We start from the raw sequence: 18,888 nt of genomic DNA on the forward strand, positions 1-18,888 counted from the left end.
ATGGGCTTCCCTGGTGGCTCAGAGGTTAAAGCGTCTGCCTCCAATGCGGGAGACCCGGGTTCGATCCCTGGGTCGGGAAGATCCCCTGGAGAAGGAAACGGTAACCCACTCCAGTAATCTTGCCTGGAGAATCCCATGGACGGAGAAGCCTGGTAGGCTACAGTCCACGGGGTTGCATAGAGTCGGACATGACTGAGCGACGGAACGGAACGGAACGGATATATATGTATACACACACATTCTTTTTCTTTTTCATTATGGTTTATCACAGAATATCGAATATAGTTCCCTGTGCTCTAAGTAGGACCTTGTTGTTTATCCATTCTATATATACTAGTTTGCATCTGCTAATCCTAAACTCCCACGCCTACCCTCTCCCACCCCCTCCCTCTTGGCACCAGCAGTCTATTCTCTATATCCATGCTTCTATTTCTGTTTCATATATAGGCTCATTTGTGTCATATTTTAGATTTCACTTATAAGTGATATCATATGGTATTTGTCTTTCTGACTTTCTTCACTTAATATGATAATCTCTAGTTGCATCCATGTTGCTGTATGTTTGCTGCTGCTGCTGCTAAGTCACTTCAGTCGTGTCCGACTCTGTGTGACCCCATAGACGGAAGCCCACCAGGCTCCTCCATCCCTGGGATTCTCCAGGCAAGAACACTGGAGTGGGTTGCCATTTCCTTCTCCAATGTGTGAAAGTGAAAAGTGAAAGTGAAGTCGCTCAGTCGTGTCCGACCCTTAGCAACCCCACGGACTGCAGCCTACCAGGCTCCTCCATCCATGGGATTTTCTAGGCAAGAGTACTGGAGTGGCTTGCCATTGCCTTCTCCGGCTGTATGTTTACAGATTCTATAAAGAATAGTATGTGTTTGCAATAGCTGTGTTAGAAGGCAACTCTGAAGCCATGAGTTTGATAAGTGTTGATTTTTTTGACTAAAGCAAAGGACTTTGAAATTCTTTCATAGTGATGTGTACGAATAAATTATAAATTTAGCCCTTAGAAACACACCAGGAATTTTTGTAGCTTAACAGCATCACTGCATATTTCAGATATGTGTTTAGGCCTCTTTATAATCTGTTTTTTTAACAGAATGAACTCAGAATCTTAGGGCTGGAATATTTATTTAGCAAACATTTGATTTCCTGGTGTATGTCAAACACGGTATAAGACACCGGAGGGACTAGAGTGAAGGTCTCACTCTTGCTTTTAGGCAACCCAGAATCTGTCTTTGAAGATAGGCATTAAAATTTTTTATTTTAATAAAAACGTGCTGTAATAATGTGTTCAGAAGGTGCTCTGGAGGTGTCACACAGAAGTGTGCTTGAAGAAGGTCCATCAGGAATAGGAAAAAAGGGTGTTCCCAGTGGAGGGAACACCATGGGTCAAGGTGGAAAGTGGGGACTGTTTAGGGAACTGTAAATTGTTTGATACCTCTTGGGAACACAGTGTAAGTAAGAGAGTGGTGGGAAAGGAATCTAGAAAGGTGGGCAGAAGATAAATCTTGCAGGTCTTTGCTTTATACGTTTAGGCCAAAGGGCACTGCTGAGAATGATAAGAAGTCATTTAATTAAATTTACTTGTTTGCAGGAGATAGTGGGAGCATTTACTGATACAGTTTAGGTATTTTATCCATCTTTCTTTCTGCTTACTTATACACAGGACTTCACTGAGACAGGGAAAATTAGGGATTTTTCCAGCCTAGTACTGACTGTTGGAGAAGGAAATGGCAACCCACTCCAGTATTCTTGCCTGGAGAATCCCAGGGACAGAGGAGCCTGGTGGACTGCCATCTGTGGGGTCGCACAGAATTGGACACGACTGAAGCAACTTAGCAGCAGCAGTACTGACTATACAAATTTTCTGGCAGAGAACAGGAAAAGCTGTAAAGTGGGACCTCCTGACCACTAGAGAAATGTTTTTCTTCTCTCTGGTAAGCAGCCAGGTAGAACATTTAGTGAGATTGAAAGAGCTGGCAGCAAGAGGAAATAACCTCAACCTATTGTCTTATGTCAAACGTCAGACAGCCCAGAGTTGACGCTTTAAGACCTTGTCCCTTTCCTTCCATGCAGAATCACTGTGGTCAGAGGATAAACTCCCTGAGGGTTTATTTTTAGGAGGTGACATGAATTACAGGCTTAACTTGTATACTCAGACTTCTAAATATATATACTGCAAATTGTAGAACACATGAGAAATTTGCCCTGTAACTTCCTGTCATGCATTAAGGCTCATAATCCTAATTTCAAAATGTTTAATAATACTACAAAAAAGTCTAACTGGTGTTATATATGCACGTCAAAATAGGTTCTGAGATGAAAGCAGTATAATGAAAATTGCTGGGGTGCCACATAAAGGGAAATTCCCGCTTCTTGCCTTTGGTTTTTATGTATTCAAGTTATATCTTACCCACTTCGATTTCGAAGTGCAGGACCTACACTAACCCATCCAAGGCCTTTGTTTGATTTAGATAAAGGCCTATGTAGCCCCTTGGGAGTGGGCTTCCCTTATGGCTCAAAGAATCTGCCAATGCAGGAAATGCGGGAAGATCCCCAGAGAAGGGAATGGCAACCTGCTCCAGTATTCTTGCCTGGGAAAGCCTATGGACAGAGGAGCCTGATAGGCTACAGTCCATGGGATTGCAAAAGAGTCAGACACGACCTAGCAACTGTACAACAGGCCCTTGGGAAGGGCACTTTTGTGATAAGAAAAAGGTTCATCTTCCAGGATGATATAGGCCCAAGATGTGGGCTGGAGTTCCGCCTGCCTTTGTCCCATTGACCAGGGACCTTTTGTATAGCGTACAGATTGACTAGCGGTACTGCTGCTGCTGCTGCTGCTAAGTCACTTCAGTCGTGTCCGACTCTGTGTGACCCCATAGACGGAAGCCCACCAGGCTCCCCCGTCCCTGGGGTACTAGTTGCCCCATTAAAGTCTCTATAACATCAGACCTACCCTTTGTTATTTTTTGCCCTTTAGGTTATCCAGTTACTTCTCTCTTCTCCTAAAAAAGACATAAAATGCTGTTATTCCTTTTTCTTTTCTTCTGTTACTCGTTTTGCATTAGCAGCTGTATTTCCCAGTTAGGAAATCACAGTTGTTTCATTGGCCAATCATGGCATCTAAGAAGTTTTGACAAATAGGGAAAGCCAGAGACAACTGTTGTGGAAATATTGTTTTGAGTAGTGCCATAGTATGGGGCTGCTTTGTGCATGTGTTTCATACAGGCAAAATTGTGTACGTGATAATAAAGTAAGAATTGATTTCATTAGATAGCCTTTCTTTTGTTTTATGAGATTTCATTGTTACTCTTTTCAGTGTTTAGGCTCATCGAGGGAAAAATCAAGAAAGTATCATCTGTTGACTCACTTAATTCTTCCACTTTATGAAATTACGTTTTTTTCCTTCCAGTTTTATTGAACTGTAATTGACATATAGCACTGTGTAAGTTTAAGGCGTACAGAATAATGATTTGACTTACATACATCATAAAATGATTACCACAGTAAGTTTAGCAAACATCCATCACCTCGTATTGGTTCAAAATTAAAGAAACAGAAAAAAATGGTTTTTCATTGTGATGTGAACTCTAGGATTTACACTTAGCAACATTCATATGTAACATACAGCAGTGTTAATTATATTTATCATGTTGTACATTACATAACTCGAAATTTGTATCTTTGACTACCTTCATCCAATTCCCCCCCCGTTGTTTTTGATTTTTATATTCCACTTTGTTTTTAGTATTAAAATAAGTGAGAATAAAAAATTATCCTCAGTATGGATGGAACAGATAGTTGTACAGGGTAAACAACAGCAGTAATTTTCTAGATTTCTTAATTATTTTAACATTTTATAGAAGATTCTGGAAAATAGCTTGTCTTGTCAGCAGTGGACCTTTTCCATCTTTAATAAAACCATAGAAAAGACAAGGTTCCAAATCATATTTTAACTGCTAAAAATCATCTGGAGAATAGCTGCTGACATAGAAGTCAGATGATGTTGAGACATTTGGCAGACATCCTCTTCTTGCTGGTGTTACAAAACCCACAGTGGACAGCCTGGATTTGAAAAGAAGAGTGGCATCTTTGGAATCTCCACTAGAATCTGTTGAAGTTAAAATAAGCCCGATGCCTTCTAAGTGACAGAAAATGGACCATGTCTGGGGATGGCAAAAGTGAGACATGTTGAAAACCCACTTGGATTGGTTTAAAGAAAATAGATTCAGGCCTAAGGTTCCAAGTTCCAGAGCCGAAGTGTCTTCTGATTTTTCCTTTTTATAACTTTCAAGCAAATTCTGCCTTGGAAAAAACTTTAGTAATATGTGAATTATGAGATTGTGAAAGGAGGAGGAAGGCTTGAATCCAGTCAGATTTTTGGCCTAAGCTATATGACTATTTAGTTAAAAGTAAACATTATTCTTTCAGTGTTCTTCCAGAGATGAACATAGTTTATGTCTGTGTATGAATATTTTAAAAATTCTGGGTGATTGAGACATGTAAAAAAAATGTTCTTAAAAATGTTAGAATTTCTATTTAAGAAGGTTTAAAAAAAAAAAAGCTGCTCCTCTAAGAGCCAATGAGGTACATTTTTTTATATTTAGTCATCCAATTATGTGGAAAGCTTTTTTTTAGGTACTTCTAAGGTTAATGATGAATCCTTAAGGGACTTAAGCTGCATATTTCAGGTTTATAGTATAAGTTTAATTAATTTAGTGTATGGAAACATAAGAATTTTAACAGTGCTCTCAAAACAAGATAAAGCCGTATAACAGGCAAAATGACCCAGGAGAATATAGGAGAGGCTCAACAATTAGCATTCGCTCAGTCATGTCCGACTCTTTGTGACTGCATGGACTCTAGCCCACCGGGCTCCTCTGTCCATGGGATTCTCCAGGCAAGAATACTGGAGTGGGTTGCCATGCCCTCCTCCAGGGGATCTTTCCAACCCAGGGATCAAACCCAGGTCTCCTGCGTTGCAAGCAGATTCTTTACCATCTGAGCCACCAGGGAAGCCCTTGTAGCCTGGAATCTGGTGTCAAATGACCTGAGTTTGAATCCTGCCATTCCATTTCTAAATGGTGTGACTATGGGCCAAGTTACTTGATCTTCCTTTCCCTTAACTTTTTGATATATAAAAAGAAAAAAAAGAGTACCTACCTAAAAAAAGTAGGATTATTGTGAGAATTGTTAGATAATATATGTGAAACATACATTTGGTTTCTCGCATTTAGTATGTGCAAAATAAATATTTATTAATCACAATTTTATTGTTACAATTAGATTACATATCTCAATTTGTCTTCTTCCTGAGAATAGTTGATTATCTCCACCTAAAAATTCTCACTTAAAACTTGAAAACAGTCATTAAATAGCAAAGAAAAATCAGTGAGCTTGGAAAAGAAAGCTTGTGAGTGGTACACATGCGTGGCACTAGACTCTACTGTTGCTACTGGTGTTTCCCTAGAGGGTGCAGGTAAATTATTTTCAGTTTGCTCTTGTACTTAACCAGACTTACCAGATTTTTTGACATTTTGAATTTAGCATCATTTAGATACTTATTCTATCAGGGAATAAAATTCATATCTAATAATAATTTACAGCTTCATTGTGAACATTGAAATATGGAAAGTATTTTATTGTTTTTTTCAGCCATCGGGGGCCAAGATCCATAGAAAACATCATTTTTCTTTCCTTTTATTTAAACCCTTTTCCTTTTATTTAAACAGAAGAACTGTGTACAAAACAAAATATCACAGTGATTTATCATACCCTCTTATGTACCTGTTAGTAGACAGAAAAATAAGGCATTGCCAGCTCCCTAAAAGATTCTTCTGTACCCCGTCCCAATCAGTACCCCTACTGCCAAGCCCACAAATTAGCCCCCTGTCCTGAAGCTCGTGCTAATTACTCTCTGGCTTTTCTTTATAGTTTTACCAACCAAGTGTGTAGTCCTGATCACTGTTATTTAGTTTTGCCTGTTTTTTTAAATTTTATTTGAATGAAATCATGCATAACATTTTTTACTCAACATGTTGTGAGATTCACTTGTGTTCCTGCATGTAGCAGCAGTTCATTCAGTTTTATTGTTGTGTAGTATTTAATTGTATAATTACACCACAGTTTGTGTATCCTATGGTAGGTGGATAGTTGTTTTCTTTCCAGTTTGGGGTTGCTATAATCAGTGCTGTTATGAACATTTCTATGCATTTAAGCATGTATTTCTGTAAAACACACCCAAGGAGAGAATTGCAAAGTCATAAGAATGCAATCTTGAACTTTCATGGATAATGGCCAAACTTTCCACAGTGGTTTTACCAACTGTTTCTACCAGTGATGTGTAAGTTTCATTGTTGTATACCCTTAACAAAAAAATGGCCTTTTTTTTCTCAAATTGATCATTCTGGTAGATGTGTAATGATATCTTATGTTTTTAACAATTTTTTTTCTAAGAATTTGGTAAGAATTTTCTAAAACTATTGACTAAGATGAAGCCTTTGGTTTTTAATTTTCCTTGCTTTCCATGTCTTTTAATAATTAAGTTGATGAAACTTTTAGAAAAAGTATTTTAAATTTTAAAACTACATGAAAGCAGTTAATTTGAGATATTACCCAATATTCTTTCTTTATACTTTTTGCCGGCTTATCTAAAAAACAGATGTATTATTTCTCTTCATAATTATTAAGCTGCCATTCCAGGAATCATAACAGTTACTGAAATGAGAGGTATGGTCTGTGGTTTATGAAGTTGAGTTTAATGAATAAAACTTTCCAATTCCTCTGAGCCATTTTTCTTTGTTAGATTTTTTTAAAAATAAAGTACAACCATGGTAACTCATCTGGATGACATTGAATGGCTAGTTACTGTTGAGTGAAGTAAAACAGACTTTTAACAGCTCCTGGGTAATGTCTGAAAGGTAAAGTGACATAAGATAAATGTCTGTGTTCCACTCCGAAAATAGCGAAACGCATATGGAACCGAGATTTAACTTAGTTGACTTGTAACTTAATCCCACTTTAAATATGCTTTTGGGTTAATGAAGGTTGTACTGTGGTTTTTTTTTTTTGCAGAATTAGTACCAACAATGGGAAATAATTAAGAAGATAAAAGTTTGAAAGTTGTGAATGCTGATTTAATTTTGTAAATAATTTTCAAAAAGCATACATGCATTGAAAAGAGAATATTGGTAATTTTTCGGGATAACTGAGTGCCCCAAGTAATAGTATTACAGCTATTTATAAGTGTAAAACAATTTGTTCTCAAGCTTGAAAAAATTTTAAATTCCTAAAAGGACTTGTTTTTTTGAAAATAGAATAATTTAACCTCAGATTTTGTTCTGTTAATAGTTATTTATTAGTAGGATTTTGAACTGAGAAGTTAGGTGTTTTAAAAGGATTGATGTAAGCTTTATTGGAAAACAATTACAGCTTAAATTTGGAAGATAAATGGTTAAAATGTCAACCATGATCCCACCAAATGTAAAGTAGAAAAACATGCACTATGTGTATTTATACTTAATTGATAAGAATTGATGAACTTTGTCCCAATTTGCTCTTCTGCTTGGCTTAAGAATTATAATACAGATTGGTTGCAAATCTTTTGAATTTCAACTAAATTAATGATTTGGACTTTTTTACAACTTTACACTTCCTGTAGAGAATCACAAAATGTCTATTTTCTGGTACTTGGGGGTTGTAAATGGGATTTGGAACATTTATGGTAAAGATAATGAACTTTATTTGGGGAAAAATGATGGAATAGAAATCTGAATGAATGAAAGCCAAAGAGATTTCTGATTTCTTTTCAAAGAAGATAAAGTATCTGACACACTTAGCAGATTGAAAATGAAAATAAAAATCTGTATATTCTTTGCTTTTTTTATTCTTGTGATAGCATTTGAAGAATATCACTTGCTTGCTACAGTGTAGTCAGATCTATAAACAGGTATTGAATTTGTTTGAGAATATAATTTCTTTAAACTTCATTTCATATTGGAATATAGTTGATTAGCAATGTTGTGATAGTTTCAGGTGTACAGCAAAGTGATTGTTACACATACACATGTATCTATTCTTTTTCAAATTCTTTTCCCATTTAGGTTGTTGCATAATTTTGAGCAGAGTTCCCTGTGCTATACAATAGGTCCTTGTTGGTTATCCATTTTAAATACAGCAGTGTGTACGTGTCAATCCCAAACTCCCAATGTATACCTCCCCCATCCCCCAACCATAAATTCAGTCTCTTGAGTCTCTGAGTCTTTCTGTTTTGTAAGTTCATTTATATCATTTCTTTTGCATATAAGCAGTGTCATTCATATTTTTCTTTTTCTGACTTACTTTACTCAGTACGACAATCTCTAGGTCCATCCGTGATGCTGCAAATGGCATTATCTCGTTCTTTATAATGGCTGAGTAATATTCTATTGTATATATGTACTACATCTTCTTTATCCATTACTCTGCCAGTGGACAATTGAGGTTGCTTCCTTGTCTTGGTTATTATAAGCAGTGCTGCGTTGAACATTGGGGTTCATGTATCCTTTCAGACCATGTTTTTCTCTGGATGTGTATGCCCAGGAGAGGTATTGCAGGATTATATGGTAGTTCTGTTTTTAGTTTTTAAAGGAATTTATGTACTGTTCTCCATAGTGGCTGTACCAATGAAAGTATAACATCGACAGTTAAGATTCCGGATGATAGTATGTGAAGATGCTGACATTCACATTCAGGATGCTAGGTGTTGGCAATAGGTAGCCTGTCTTGGTATGGTCAAATTAATCATTTAGAAATGCCTTTAAGCTTTTTCAATCCTTTGAAATCATTGTGGGGAATTCCCTGGCAGTCCGGTGGTTAGGACCCTGTGCTCTCACTGCCAAGGGCCCAGATTCAACCCCTGGTTGGGGAACTAAGACCCATAAGTCTCTGTGCTGTGGCCAATAAATAAATAAATAAAAATAAAATCATGAGGGCAGTTATATTTGACCCTCAAGTAAGCAGAATCAACATCAGCAAGCTACCCTGATCACTTTAGGCCTTTCAGTGTTTTAAAGTAGACCCTAAAGACTAAAATCTTCCTGTTGCTAAGTCGCTTTAGTCGTGTCTGGCTCTGTGCGACCCCATAGATGGCAGCCCACCAGGCTCCCCCGTCCCTGGGATTCTCCAGGCAAGAACACTGGAGTGGTTGCCATTTCCTTCTCCGATGCATGAAAGTGAAAAGTGAAAGTGAAGTCGCTCAGTGGTGTCCGACTCTTAGCGACCCCATGAACTGCAGCCTACCAGGCTCCTCCGCCCATGGGATTTTCCAGGCCAGAGTACTGGAGTGGGTGGCCATTGCCTTCTCTGAATTATTTTAATTGATTGGTTTATCACAGGTGACTAGCCAGATAACATTTTATGCTGATAACTCATTTAATGTAAATGAACCTGCCAGTTATCTCAATTTGGGTATGGCCACTTGCAACTTAAATTGCTGTGTTTCAGACTACCTGTGATTTACCATGCTTGGTAGATAATCAACTCCAGTTATTATATACCAATTTATTATTTACTCAAAAGCTTTAAAAGCCCGAAATAGTTTCATCTCTTTTAAAAATAAAGTGTCTCCTATCTACTGTGCAGTACTTTCTTCTCCGCTTGGTTGTATTCAGCCTCAAGTTTGAAGCACTGTGAGAGTCTTCTTAGAGTGTATCCCATCAGTTTGTATTGTTTTCTTTTAGATTCCAGAATTCTAATAAAGACTGAAGTTTAAACAAAGAACAGAGAAAGTCAACAATAGAATATGAAATATGGCAATGACAAGGAATGTCAACTTCTGAACTTTTTGCCTTTTCTTTTCAGATAAGGATACAGATATCACCACGAAAGGGGCGGATGACTTAGGCCTGAGAGACACCTTCAGCGTCGCGTCAACCGATTCTTTTGCTTCAGCAGCAGAGGTAGGACATGGATGTTCCTAATGAGGATTTCTTATTCTTTTTCAGCTGGACATTACTGTTTTGCCATTTGTGCTGTAACTCAGTTCAGTAGCCATTTATTTAGTATTAACTCTGTGGTAGATACCAGGATACAAAGATGAATGTACCATGAACATAAGTTCCCACAGGAGTTTAGAGTCTCTTTAGAGAGGTGGACATATAAACATAGACTTTAAGTGAACACTTTCACAGACTGTGGGTTATGAATGAGGCATATCAATGTGTTAGTGGAAAGCAATTCACCTTAAGAATCTTAAAATTATTCAGATTGTTTAGCTGAGAAATCATGTTTCTAGATTTTTTTCCCAAAGAAATGAGATTCAAAGATTTATATATAAAAACTATTCACAGTAGAATTTTTAATAATAATGAAAAACTGAAAACAGTGTAATGCCAAATTATGGAATATCCACAATTTGAAATATTATAGTGCCATAAACACGCTTCCAGTGTTTTTAATGACACGGGAACATAAGTGAAATGAGTATAGAGACTGTGTGCTTGTAATTTTGTAATGAAGTAAAACCTGTATGTGGTGTATTATGTGAGTATTTAGGCTGAGGGAAAAAAGGCTAAATATAAATATACTAATGTGTAAGCAGTGGTGATCACTAAATTATGGATTTATGGGTAATTTGTTTTATGCTGAGACTTAAATTTTTTATCCAAAGAGAAGGTTGCAAAGTGGTCATCTGTTTATAATCTTTTCTACTTGAGACAGTTTTAAAAATTACATATGGCCAATTTTATCTTAGAATTGTTTCATTTTTATGGTAGATTCTTAGATATTACTGCTGTCCTTTTTCATATAAATAGTATCACACATCTGTTATTGATGTGTGGATTCAAGCTCTAGTGTGGAAAGCTTAGGTATTCCAACACCCTTTTCCCTAAACTTTGATTCTGCCTTCTTTAAAGCTGTACAGACCATAATCTTTCAGCCTCTCAAGATTTTTCTGTATATGTGTATTTTAGCTATTCCTTAGAGTATCATCTCCTGAGTTCACAGTTTTCCTTATATTTTTATACTTGTAAGTTTGCAACACACAAAATATATCTACTCATTTTATGAAGTAGCTATTTCCTCTGCTTTTTATGGATTGTTATAGACAGGGTTATCTTTCTTTCTTCTCCCCCCAGCTTTGTTGAGATACAGTTGACTTATAACATGAAGCTCAAGCTGTACAAAGCAATGATTTGAAACATATATTTGGAATAATTACCACAATAAGGCTAGTTATCACCTCCAGCACCTCACATGATTACTTTTTTTTCTTTGTGGTATGAAGATTTGCTCTTTTAGCAGCTTCCAAGCATATGATACAGTACTGTTAACTAGAGTCACGATGCTGTACATTACATCCCTGGAACTTATTCATCTTCTAACTGGTAGTTTGTACCCTTTGATCAGCATCTCCCTAATTTTTTCTACATCCTGCTCCTGGTAACCACCATTCTGATCCTCTGTTTCTATGAGTTTGGCTTTTTTAGATCAAAATTATGTGATACCATACAGTACAGTTGACCTTGGCGCTGCATACGTTTGAACTGTGTAGATGCACTTATACATGGATTTTTTTTTCAATAAATACATACTGCATCATCTGCAGCTGGTTGAATCCAAGGATGTGAAACTGTAAATACTAAGTGCCAACTATGGGACTTGAACATCTGAAGACTTTGGTATCTGAGGCAGGTCCTGAAAAAGGGAATGGGGGGATGACTATTTCAACCACAGACGGGGTCAATTCCTCTAACCCCCACATTGTTCAAGGATGAACTGTATTTGTCCTTCTCTGTCTTATTGCACTTAACGTAATGCCTTCAAGATCCTGCCCCATACATATTGTCACAAGTGGCAAGATTTCTTTCTCATGGATGAATAATTTTGATTGACTATACATACATGTATGTATGCCACATCTTCTTTATCCATTCATCAATTGATGTACACTTGAGTTGTTTCCATTTCTTGACTATTGTGAATAATATTTCAATGAACATGAGAGTGCAGATATCTCAAGATAGTGATTTCATTTCCTTTTGTTACATACGCAGAAGTAGGATGCTGAATCATGTGGTTTAAGCTACAAAGGTTTGATAAATTATGGAAACAAAATGCATGAATACCACAGGAAGCGCTCACTATCGGCGAAACCTCCTAGGAATGCATCTAAGTATAAATGTATGATCTCAGAATGTGAATGTTCCAAGATAAATTCCTTTTTAAGAAATGTTTGTTAAATTATTTTTAATTGCACTTACTGTATGCCAAGAACTTAGCAGAAAAAAAAAATTGTTTAATGAAGAAAGTTGTTAAGAAAATAAGACCAGAAATCCTTGGGAAGTTTAAACAATTTGTGATAATTTGAAAGCTTTAATTCAGAATTATCAGAAACAGTTTTTGCCTAAATATTTAGATTAAAGCAAGTCCTGGCATAGACTTTTCTCTAAGGTTGGTCAGTCATTTTTGAAAGTGATTAACAAGATTCTCCTGTATAAGCTTTACCAGACAATGGTTTGGAACCAGAGCCTTTTTTCTCTGAAAAGTCTTTCTTTTTTTTTAAACTAATACCTTTATTGAGATATAATTCATGTACTATAAAAGTTCACTCTTTTAAACTGTACAGTTGAGTGGTTTTAGTATATTCACAGAGTTGTGCAAACTTTGTAATTCCAGTACATTTTTATCACCTCAGAAGAAACTCCTACCTATTGGTAATCATTTCTTTTTCTCTCCTACCCCACTGTCCTAGGCTGTACTTTCTATCTTTGTGGATTTGCCTATCCTAGACACTTCATACTAATAGAATCGTGCAATATGTGATCTTTTGCGTTTGATGTTCTTTTACTTGGCATAATTTTCAAGTTCTGAAAAGTCTTTTTAATGTTAGGGTGCCAGTGCCTTGACTGCTCTCCTGACTTTACTGTCTGTTAAAGAGATTGTCATTTAATTGTTGTTGTTGTTTACTCAGTCGTGGCCGGCTCTTTGCGACCCCATGGGCTGCAGCACACCAGGCCTCCCTGTCCTTCACCAACTCCTGGAGCTTGCTCAAACTCATGTCCATCGAGTTGGTGATGCCATCCAACCATCTTGTCCTCCGTTGTCATTTAATAGGTAGAAACTAAAACTGCAAAGGGCTTCCCAGGTGGCTCAGTGGTAGAAGAGCATGCCTGCCAAGCAGGAGATGCTGGTTTGATCCCTAGTTCAGGAAGGTCCCTTGGAGAAGGAAATGGCAACCCACTCTAGTATTCTTGCCTGGGAAATCCCATGGACAGAGGAGCTTGGAGGGCTGCAGTCCATGGGATTGCAAAGAGTGGGACATAATGACTAAACAACAGCAACAATATTTTTTAGCTGTAAATTTAGTTTTTCTTAGAATTACCACAATTACCATTGTGTGTCTGTATATAAATTTAATATATAAAATAATTAGCCCCCGATAAAAAAATATTTAATATATAAATTGTATTTATATTAAAATTTTAAAATTTATTTATTTATTAAGCTGTGTCAGGTCTTAGTTGCAGCATGTGGGATCTTTCAGTGCATGCAGGGGCTTAGTAACTGTGGCACACAAGCACAGTTGTTCTTCAGTAGTAGGTAGGATCTTAGTTCCCAGACCAGGGATTGAACCCGTGTCCTCTGCATTGCACAGCACATTCTTAACCACTGGACCACCAGAGAAGTCCCTGGGGTGCTCTTTAAAGAGAAAGTTTTATTTCTTATAATTCAGATACCTCTAGTCATATTCTAAAAGGAAACTTGGAAAGCTTTTGCTGTACTTCTCTGACTTGATAGCTCTTGTTTATAGCAACCCAGAATTATCTTATTTCCTCTGGGGTCAATTTTGTCTGTTTATCCTGAGCTTTCATTTTTGTACTGATGGTTTTCAAATTTGAAAGCTTAATTGGTAACTGGATTGATTTTCTCAAGTAGATTGTGTGGGATAACAACCTTGTTTTATGTTTGTTTCTTCTGGAAGAGGCGAACAGGGAAGGATAACTGGGCTCAGCTGATTTCTTTGAGGTTGTTGATTGGCAGGCATTTCTTTAGGATGAATGGTCTGGAAATAGCCCAATCATCAGGGCACACCTGTATACAGAATGGAAAGGGCTTTACTCTGGCAGATCCATCTCTCACCTTGGCAGACTTACTTTCCACAGGTGGTTCAAGTAATGTGTTTTGTTTTTTGGCCATGGCACCTGGCTTGTGGGATCTTAGTTCCCTGACTCTCGGCAGTGAAAACACGGAGTCCCAACCACTGGACCGCCAGGGAATTCCTGTTCAAGTAATTTTTAAAAAGAAATGTTCTCTGGTTGCAAATTTGTTTTCCTGTAAGCTGCCTTTCTATTCCGTGGCAGAAAGTAGAATAAGATATAGGACAGCTACAGTTATTTGGACACAAGACTTCATTTAAACTCCCATTTTCAGCCCCTTTTCTTCAGTCCTGCCCTCAGACCTCTCACTGTGGACCTGGTGCTCCTCTTTGACTATGCTGCTGCTAAGTCATGTCAGTCGTGTCCGACTCTGTGTGGCCCCATAGATGGAAGCCCACCAGGCTCCCCCGTCCCTGGGATTCTCCAGGCAAGAACACTGGAGTGGGTTGCCATTTCCTTCTCCAATGTGTGAAAGTGAAGTCGCTCAGTCGTGTCCAACCCTTAGCGACCCCACGGACTGCAGCCTACCAGGCTCCTCCATCCATGGGATTTTCTAGGCAAGAGTACTGGAGTGGCTTGCCTTTGACTATATCCTCTCTTGAACTTGGGCTTCCCTTGTGGCTCAGCTGGTAAAGAATCCACTTGCAATGTGGGAGACCTGGGTTTGATCCCTGGGTTGGGAAGATCCCCTGGAGAAGGGAAAAGCTGCCCACTCCAGTATTCTGGCCTGGAGAATTCCATGGACTGCATAGTCCATGGGGTCGCAAAGAGTTGGACACAACTGAGCAACTTTCACTCACTCACTCACTCTCTTGAACTTATTCTGGACTATGGCTTCCTCATCTCTTTCATCTGTCAACACACTTCCATTTGCTTTCCAGTTTTTGGAAGTCTGTGTATCTCTCCACTATTATATTAGTAACTTGTTGCTATGTAATAAACTACCCAAAATTTATTGTCCTAAAACCAATAAAATCCAGATGTGGACTGGGGGCTGGTGCCAAGACTGTAGGTCTGTCCCAGGCCTCAGAAATGTGTCTTAAAGGGTGGGACCATGTGCTCCAGTTCAGAGGTTAATTGCCAGAGTCCTCAGTTTCCTAGGGATTAAATCAGGTAGGGGGCATGTGTCTTTTTGTTAGTCTATATTAGAGCCTTCTATATATCCTGGGGGTTCCACAGTCGGGGTTTAATAGAGGCTCAGCATTTTAGGAGTCTCCTTCTTAAAATCCAAGGCTTATGGGGTAGTTTTCTAGAGGTCATGGGCCTTAGGGTTAGTCCTGTGAGAACTACGTCCTAAGCACTAATCAGAAGGACCCGTTGTTTTGGTATTTAATTCTAAAGTCACATATATTAGATAAGGAATGACTCCTGGCCTGAGCATGCCTACCAAAGGCAGCAGACACCATTTTTCAAAATAGAAAGAGGGTCCTGCTTGAAGGAGAGGCTCTCACAATACAAGAATGTTGGTCTGGGCTTCTAGGCACCCAGACGGCCACTGGGGGCCCTACATTGACAAGAAATGTCCCTTTACTGGTAATATCTCCATCTGAGGGCAGATCCTGTCTGGTGTGGTGACTAAGATGAAGATGCAGAGGACCATTTTCATCCCCTGAGACACCTCTGTTATATCCAAAAATACATAAAAACATGTCCATTCACCTGTTGCTCTACTTCAGGGGCATCCAGATTGGTGACATTGTCACAATGGGTAAGGCTGCCCCCTGAGCAAGATTTTGTGAGTTCAGCATGCTCAAGGTCACCAAGATTGCCAGTGCCAAGAAGTGATTCCAAAAATCCTGAGACTGGACACCTGCCCACTCCCCCAGTTATTTTCCATTCAACAACAACAATGATAGCAAACATTTATTATCTTGTTCTGAGGAATAAGAATGTGGAAATGGTTTATCTGGGTGGTTTTGACTTGAGGTCTTTTGTACGCTGTAGTCAAGTATGTTGGCTGGGGCTGTAGTCACCTGAAGATTGACGAGCTGGAGAATCTGCCCTAAGATCACTTACATAAATGGCATGTTGGTGCTACCTTTTGGTAGGAAACCTATGTTTTTATGGTTTCATGGACTTTTCAATAGTACTGCTTGAGCCTTTTCATGACATGGCAGCTAGCTTCCACAAGAGAGAGTGAGACAGAAGCAGTGATTGTTTTGATCCAGCCTCAGAAATCACACGCCATTATTTCTGTCTGTTATTGGTTACCCAGGTTAGCCCTCTTCAACATGAGATGTGGTATGAAGTACCAGGAAGAGAGAATGATCATGAGTGGCATTTTATCTTTTATTTTATAATTAAAAACTGTTTATTTATTTGGCTGCATTGGATCTTAGTTGCAGCATGCAGGATCTTTCATTGTGGTCATATGTACATGGTACTCAGACTTGGTTGCCCCACAGCATGGGGATCCTAGTTCCGCAACCGGGGATCAAACCCGTGTCCCCTGCATTAGAAGGCAGATTCTTAACCACTGGACCACCAGGGAAGTCTCACGAGTGCCATTTTAGAAGGCAGTTATTGTAAGTTTATTTCCTTTTTTTTTCTTTTTTATTAGTGAGATAGGGTATATAGTCATCCTGCTTTCTTTAACTATAAGTCCTATTTATAATTTTAGGTGGTTATTTTGAAAGGACAATGTAAATGTTAAAAATAGTCTATATTAATATTGAACTTAGCCTATTTTATGATCCAACTTATAATAGTTTTGGGACTTTGGACATTTCTTTCATGGTTGTTCAGAGGCTTTTAAAAATATTACTTCACATTCAACAAAGTCATTGCTTGCCAAAGAAGATAAGGCCCAGTCTCTCTTGCATCTCTTGGAAGGCATGGGGGAGTAATTTGAGATCTTAAATAACTTAGAAACGAAGGGCATTTCAAGTTTCAGCTCACAAATAAAAGAACCCTTTTTCATGGTGAATTACACGTTTCCATATGTGGGGATTAAACTGTGTTACTGACTTCCGCTTCTGAAGTAACACCTCAGCTCTAGTAAAATGTTAACCTTTTTCTGCAACCTTTTAAAGTTTTTAGGAATTTTGTCTAAAAAAATCTTACTATAAGATATATTCTAAAATGAGGATTTAAGCCATCATTTAGTGATTTGCTTAAAAAAAATTCAATCCTAATTTAGGATTTAAATTAGTAAATTCTGAGTTGTCATTGTCTCTTAGGAAGAGTTGATGATAATGTTAGCTAGTGTCACATTTTCAGTGTGATATATTTTCACAGCTGCAAGCTTATTTTAAGAGACTTATTTACACTGTCACCTCAGCCAAACCAACAAATAAACAAGATAGACTAATAAATCAAGACTTGACTCTGGAATCTCTTATTGTTGGTTTTGTTCACTTCTTATTAGTATAAAGTATTTATGTAGCAAGTTTAATTCGAGCCCTAGTTTCCTCTGTAGGATTTTTTTTTACTGGTAGGTGTATATAGATCCTATTTGTTTTGACAGTGTTACAAAACTTTAAACTATTTACTATCTAAAGAATTTCCACTCTAAATTTTTAAACTGTTATCTTTCTAACCTCAAAAACACTTTTCCTTTAGCATAATCTATTTTCTGTAAAATATAAAGGGATATATTACTTAAAGCCGACAGTATATAATGTCAGATATTGTCATTTCTGTCTACTTTTTTTTTTGCCTCTGGACTAATAGACATATATATATTTCAGTTCAGTTCAGTTCAGTTCAATTCAGTCGCTCAGTCGTGTCCGACTCTCCGCTACCCTGTGAATCACAGCACGCCAGGCCTCCCTGTTCATCACCAACTCCCGGAGTTCTCTCAAACTCATGTCCACAGTCGGTGATGCCATCCAGCCATTTCATTCTCGGTCGTCCCCTTCTCCTCCCGCCCCCAACCTTTCCCAGGATCAGAGTCTTTTCCAGTGAGTCAACTCGGTGCGTGAGGTGGCCAAAGTATTGCAGTTTCAGCTTTAGCATCAGTCCTTCCAATGAACACCCAGGACTGATCTCCTTTAGAATGGACTGGTTGGATCTCCTTGCAGTCCAGGGGACTCTCAAGAGTCTTCTCCAACACCACAGTTCAAAAGCATCAATTCGTCGGCGATCAGCTTTCTTCACAGTCCAACTCTCACATCCATACATGACCACGGGAAAAACCATAGCCTTGACTAGACGGACCTTTGTTGGCAAACTAATGTCTCTGCTTTTTAATACACTATCAAGGTTGGTCATAACTTTCCTTCCAAGGAGTAAGCGTCTTTTAATTTCATGGCTGCAATCACTATCTGCAGTGATTTTGGAGCCCAAAAAAATAAAGTCTGACACTGTTTCCACTGTTTTTCCATCTATTTCCCATGAAGTAGATGGGATCATGATGGGATCAGATGCCATGATCTTTGTTTTCTGAATGTTGAGCTTCAAGCCAACCTTTTCACTCTCCTCTTTCACTTTCATCAAGAGGCTTTTGAGTTCCTCTTCACTTTCTGCCATAAGGGTGGTGTCATCTGCATATCTGAGGTTATTGATATTTCTCCCAGCAATCTCGATTCCAGCTTGTGCTTCTTCCAGCCCAGCGTTCCTCATGATGTACTCTGCATATAAGTTAAATAAGCAAGGTGACAATATACAGCCTTGACGTACTCCTTTTCCTATTTGGAACCAGTCTGTTGTTTCATGTACAGTTCTGACTGTTGCTTCCTGACCTGCATACAGGTTTCTCAAGAGGCAGGTCAGGTGGTCTGGTATTCCCATCTCTTTCAGAATG

General features: G+C 38.3%; 1 protein-coding gene across 3 annotated transcripts in view; it reads left to right on the forward strand.

Moving 5' to 3' along the window:
- MIGA1 (mitoguardin 1) overlaps positions 1 to 18,888 on the forward strand; it is a 79,241-nt gene that overhangs the window by 40,873 nt on the left and 19,480 nt on the right. For all 3 annotated transcript variants that reach the window (XM_055401323.2, XM_088835405.1, XM_088835404.1), the window contains exon 8: positions 9,847 to 9,944. In XM_055401323.2, the coding sequence (XP_055257298.1) occupies positions 9,847 to 9,944 (98 nt within the window). The remainder of the gene's footprint in view (positions 1 to 9,846; positions 9,945 to 18,888) is intronic.

This window comes from Moschus berezovskii, chromosome 4 (assembly GCF_049115385.1).
Source record: "Moschus berezovskii isolate FMDL1 chromosome 4, NW_MosBer_1.0, whole genome shotgun sequence".
Classification (NCBI taxonomy): Eukaryota; Metazoa; Chordata; class Mammalia; order Artiodactyla; family Moschidae; genus Moschus; species Moschus berezovskii.